The sequence below is a fragment of the Lolium rigidum genome, unplaced genomic scaffold (assembly GCF_022539505.1).
Source record: "Lolium rigidum isolate FL_2022 unplaced genomic scaffold, APGP_CSIRO_Lrig_0.1 contig_18186_1, whole genome shotgun sequence".
Taxonomy (NCBI): Eukaryota; Viridiplantae; Streptophyta; class Magnoliopsida; order Poales; family Poaceae; genus Lolium; species Lolium rigidum.
In genome coordinates this window covers 12,263-18,302 of record NW_025899919.1, presented here as the reverse complement: position 1 = coordinate 18,302, position 6,040 = coordinate 12,263, and the positions used below count along the sequence as shown (strand labels likewise).

The following is a 6,040-nucleotide window of genomic DNA, read 5'->3' as shown; positions in this document are numbered from 1 at the left end:
TTTTCTCCATGGCGTGATCTAAACGAACATAAACAAACCATTTAGATCGTTGTTTTAGATCAGCCCGTTGAAATGTCTTTAGATGGAGGTGATGTTTTGGCACATACGTGCATATGAATCTATTATATAAAATGCAGAAAAAACAAAGTTTAAAAATGTTAAAAAAATCTGAGATAAAATTTTGCGTGTACGTACCGACATTCTATATTCGCACACAAGTTTTCGGGGAAAACAAACATTTTATGTGGTCTATGTAAAAACACAAAAAATATCGTGTGAATAGTCATGTTTTAAACATCAAAAATCGTCTTTTTTACACGAGGCACAAGAAATAGTCATTTTTTTCCGGAAACTTATGTGCGAACATAGAATGTATATTTTTAAATACATTTACACACAGTGGATTCATATGCACTCATGGGCCGTAATGAATATCCCCTTTAGAAAGGTTTTTTTTTCTAGGCCTACTTTAGGGGGTGCATCCACTCCACACCACCTAACCAAACGGCAAATCCTTTACACCGACCAGATCGGTGTATACCGATCGCCGCACACCCCCCGCGCGTGTGTGGGCGTGGCCCATGTAGGTATTTTTCGTTTTCGTTTTTTTTCTCTCTTTTGTGTTTCGTTTTTTTCTCTTTTATGTTTCCTTTTTATGTTTTTCTTTTCTATTTTCTGTTTTTGGTTTTATTTATATTTATTTTTCAGATTTGAATTTTTTTTAAAAAGTTTTCAAATTAAGAAAATGTTCAAATTAAAAAATGTTCAAATTTGAAAATCGTTCAAATCTAAAAACTATTTAAATTTGAAAAAGTTCAAATTTTAAAAACGTTCAAATGTGAAAAATGTTCAAACATGAAAAATATTCAAATTAAAAAACTGTTCAAATTGAAAAATCGTTCAAACGTGAAAATGTTCAAATTTTGAAAAAATTATAATTTTTGAAAAATGTTCAAAATTTAAAACTGTTGAATTAAAAAATTTCATATTTTGAAAAATCTCGAAAAATAGTTTCATAAAAAATATTAGATTTTCAAAAAAGAACATATTAATAACAGAAAAGAAACAGAAAAAATAGAAAAAAAGAAAACAATCGTACCTGATCTAATGGGCCGCGGCCCAAACTACCCGACCTGGTCGCTGGGGGTGTGCGGCAACCCGCACGAGCCGACCAGGTCGGCGTATAGCTTCACCCTAACCAAACAGCCCTAGAAGACCCACATTGGTTTGGTATAGGCCCAACTGCGAGATGAAAAGCAAAAATTCCCCGTCCACGCACTATCACGCTCACTCGCCGGCGTCCCCTCTTGCGCTCCGCGCCTCGGCCACCGTGTGGGCCGTCTCCTACTCTGGAGTGGGAGGAAACCTACGCCGAGGACTCATGGAGGCTGTTCAGGCTGCGAGCGGATCCCCTGCTACTCGGCGCCGGAGGCGACCTCGATTCCCCGCCCCCGATCCGGCTCCGGACGACACAGGATTCCTGGTGAGCATGCTTCGCACTCTACTTTTAGTTCGTGGTATGCTTGCTAATGCACATACAGGAAATTGGTTTCTGAGTTCTGACCGTAACCTGGCGGCATATTGCTGAACTCAGAGGCAATATAGATCTGTAAACACTTATTTACACGTGTACCAATAATTAATTTGCTGGAAGCCACAAATTAACAACTAGTTTCGAATTCATCCGCAATTCATTTCGAGAACGCACTCTGCGATTCTATGAAGATGTGAAGAAAATTCATACATGTGCAGCGTTGCTATGCCACGAAGTAATGAACTAATAATGCGGTATGCATAAAAATAACCATGAATCGCTGAATGACAAGCAAGCGTGCGATATCTGGATTGATCAGGTGTACAACACACGCTTGATCGGTATAGCCTGCAAGTTTACCAAACAACTTAGAAGTCCCAGTATTCTAGAATCACCGAATTAAAACTAAGTTGAATGACGCTAAATGAGCACTCTCAAGGTATATACTAGCCATGCTGGGTAATTCAGCTCTTAGAGAACTTAGAATGGTGCTTATTTTCAGAAAGTTATAGTTATGCTTGATGATCATTTGTGAGTATTTGGCAGTTCACAGAAGCACAAAAAATTATATGCATTTATACAAACTTTTAAAATGTGTCATGCTTAAATACATTGATACCTTTCAAACTTCTGAGCTGCAAAACACCGCATAATAATAACTAATTATACACCGCTCTCTCGAAAAGAAATGGCCCTAAAAGTACCTACCCCCAACATTACATGACTTGGTACTAAATGTATTGTGTAGCATGCAACAGGTCATATATGATAACAAGCACACACATATCATCTTCCTCCTGAGATGCCGGATATTGTACCAATGCTTGCCTGTGAACGGTGTGCCATTGCGTATTGGTCAAACCCTTCATCCTGCATTAGAGAGAGCATGCTGAAACTCATTTTTGTATGTGTCAATTCTGGGAGTGGCAAATCACCATCAAGGTACTGGACGATCTGCTGCATGCTAGGTCTTAGAGTGGTAAATGGGTGTGAGCACAATAGTTCTAGCTTTAGTGCCAGGCATGCTTCATCAACATTATAATAACCTTGTAGCTTGGAGTCTACTGCCTCGACGACTGATCCTTTGTGCCAATGCTGAAGAACCCAGTCAACTAGCACCTCTTGATTATCTCCTGTATTGTTGTTCACTGGCCTTTGGCCGCATGTCACCTCAAGAAGGAAAGCGCCAAAGGCAAACACATCTGTGAGTGGGGATGCCTTGCCTGTGCGTATAAATTCTGGTGCTAGATGGGTTAACAAATGTTAGCCCATGTATAGTTTTCTTCTTCTTTTCTTCTTTTTATCCTTGTCTTTTAGTTCCTTTCTTTTGTTTCTCTGCCTTTCTCTTGTAGCACTGCTACAGTTTGTACAGTTTTCCGCCTCTTTGCGGCTCCTTCTAATATACAAAGACACTCGCTTAGGCGTGTGTTCGAGAAAAAATTCTGGGGCTAGATATCCGATGGTACCGACAACGTGTGTGGTCTATAGATCAGTGTCATGGTCGTACAATCTTGCGAGACCGAAATCACCTAGGCGTCCATTCATTTCACTATCAAGAAGCACATTACCTGCCTTGATATCACGATGTATGACAACTTTCTCCCACTTCTCATGGAGGTAGAGAAGACCTGTTGCAATGCCTTTGATGATCCGAAACCTCTGAGCCCAATTAAGTGTGTTGTACTCATCATAGTACAAATACTTATCAAGACTACCATTTGACATGTAATCATATACTAGAAGAAGTTCACCTTTTCTCCTGCAATAGCCAAGTAACAGAACAAGGTTGCGGTGTCGAATGCGGCCAATGCTGACAACCTCAGCAATGAACTCCATCATACCCTGCCTTGATTCATGGGACACCTTCTTCACAGCAACCTCTAATTTAGATGATGGGAGCACTCCTTTATATACCTTGTCGAATCCTCCAACACCTAGTAGGTGCTTCCCATTAAATCCTTCGGTGGCATTATACAAATCCTTGTATGAGAACCGATGTGGCCCAAACTCAACTTCCCAATCTTCTTTTAGCTCGGAGTACCGCAGCTGCCTCCTCACAACAAAAATTGTGATGGAACCTGAAACAATAATGAACGTCGCAGTTGCTATCGGTAGGATGACTTCCAAGAGTATTGGTCGAGGCTTTGGGCCCTGACGAGGTAGTTTGGGTAGTTTGGTGATGTCAATCACTTGAGCTGGCCTGTTTATGCTGAAGCTCCAGCCGAGCACATAGTGCCGTGAGCGTGAGTCGACTGCACCTGTTGATGATGAGAAGCCGACGTATGACGGCTCCTGCAACACTTCTGAGAGGTCATAGTTGTATGAGATCAATGGCCGTACAGGTTTCGCCATTCCAAGGGCAGCAGCTATGGTCACGTTGATTTCCTTTGCTTCTCCACTATATTCCACCCATACTTGTTTTGCTTCAGCACTATTAAGACTTAGATTTTGGAAGCTACCACTCTTATCATCATAATAGCCTGCATAGTAGGACTTTGCAGAGTTGAGGCTATTGATGTCTATGCCTACGTGGTTGGCATTCATGTCTTGGAACTCAATGTTTAGGGCGGTGTCAATCTCAACAGCAAAGAAATGGATGGTTGGGCTGCCGTTTTTCATAGTATTTGTGAGACCTAAGTATTGGTTTGGCAATGCATCTGAGAAGTTCTTGCTTGGAGAGATAACGAAGGCCAAGCCATGTTGGGTCATGCTGAGGTAGCTAGAGCGGATGCCGAACACAAAGGTGACGGAGAAGGACTGCACAGTACCATTGGGTGACCTACGGAAGTGTAATGGAGTTGGGTAGAATGAATGACCTTTGCAATTAGCTGTGCCGTTAGTCAGCTCAAGAAGGCCGTTCGATGTGATTGTAGCAGTGTCATCGACGGTAAGGTTAGTGCCAGTGAAGCCAAAGTATAGAAGTTGGCTATCGCCAGTGACGATGGTTGCAAGGTGAAGGCCAAGGGAAAGGAGAAGGTGCAGAGAGAAGAACTTCATGTGTGATCTGTGGATAACTGATAACAAATCACCAGAGGTGCAAGGACGATGAAGCACCTCATAGGATATTTATGGTGCTTTTGTGGTCACGGACTTGCAAACTAACTAGCAGTTTGAATTAATTTGCAGTGGTGCTAAGTGCTAGCTTACTGCCAAGCTGGTATTTCCAGTTTTCCACACATGTCAATGTCTAAAGGCATTGGTAGTTAATGCTGAATGCCTTGTTTCTAGGGAAATGTTTTACGCATAATTTATTATACAGCTAAAAGAACATAGATTAGGAGGACAACTTATCTGATTCTTTTTTTTTCTCAGGTGGTAGTTTGTCAATCCTAGGTAAATTCATACATCTCATGCCAATTCCCCATGGCCTGCTCAGCCAAGCAAGATCTGATATGGGACCTGTATAGTTAATTATTTTCTGATTGTCCTTATCCCAAAAAAATTTAAACATAAAAATATTGTTTAATTTGAAGCATGTTTGATTTGTTGCCATAAGGTTCAAAGCTAGCCGTGATTTATAGCCTATGCTGTTTTTCTACCTGATCAATATTTTTTTGACACGAGTATGAGAAATTGCAGTATATATGTTAATTTCTGTGGCCAGATTTCTGTTAGTTTTGTGCATAGAAGGACCATAAACGTGTACTTTATCGCCAAACATAATTATTCAAAACTAGCAGTAAATAGGAATACATATGGATTTTAGATGTCTGAAGCAAGTGCCTCACTTTCTTTAACCTTGACCTTGAGCTACTCTTGTGAAATAAATATTTTTTTGTTAAAAAATGCTTTGCTACATGATCGGTGAAGATTACCTCGATGAAATGGAGCTTGACAGCCAAACTATATACCGCAATTTCAGCTCAGTGAAAAAACTAGATACCTCAATTTCATAGGCCCTTATGTAGCAGAAGAATACCCAGGTTCTGTTTGATCCAAACTAAATATAAAGCTATTTGTTCGGTCCAACCATTTTTCTTCTGTCAGTTAGATCATTTGTTATTAATATAGTACTCGACATTTTCTGCCTAGTTACACAAAAATATACTTCATTAAAAAACCAGTAGGATCCCAGTAGAATGCCATCTTCTAGAAAACTTCAGCTCGACTTAGATTGCGTATGGCCACCATAAACTTGCTAAATTGTTTCATGATCACTGTAATGTTTGCCTTCTTACCATCAGCTGATTCATGAGCTGGCTATATAAAGTTTTAGCATTTGACTATTAAGCCGCATAAGGTTTGCTGGCCCATGTATAACCTCATTGGTTATAAAAAGGGCAGCCCAGTGTGTGAAGCTCCCACTTTGCGCGGGGTCTAGGGAAGGGTCGGACCACATTGGGCCATTGTACGCAGCCTTTCCTTGCAATTTTTGCAAGAGGCTGGTTATATCACACATAATTGTTTTAAGATCAGTAGAAAACCAAGATTGTCGACATCTTAAGAATCCTTTGGTCCGGTATTCTAGTTGCCACAGCAATCAGTTATGCTCAGCTGTCTTCATAA

General features: G+C 40.5%; 1 protein-coding gene across 1 annotated transcript; it reads right to left on the bottom strand.

Annotated features, from left to right (window-relative positions):
* Window positions 1-2,979: 2,979 nt before the first annotated feature.
* On the bottom strand, window positions 2,980-4,531 carry LOC124680512 (L-type lectin-domain containing receptor kinase SIT2-like). Its single transcript, XM_047215560.1, has one exon. The coding sequence runs from the start codon at window positions 4,529-4,531 to the stop codon at window positions 3,017-3,019; it is 1,515 nt and encodes a 504-aa protein (XP_047071516.1). The 3' UTR covers window positions 2,980-3,016.
* Between the last annotated feature and the right edge of the window lie 1,509 nt (window positions 4,532-6,040).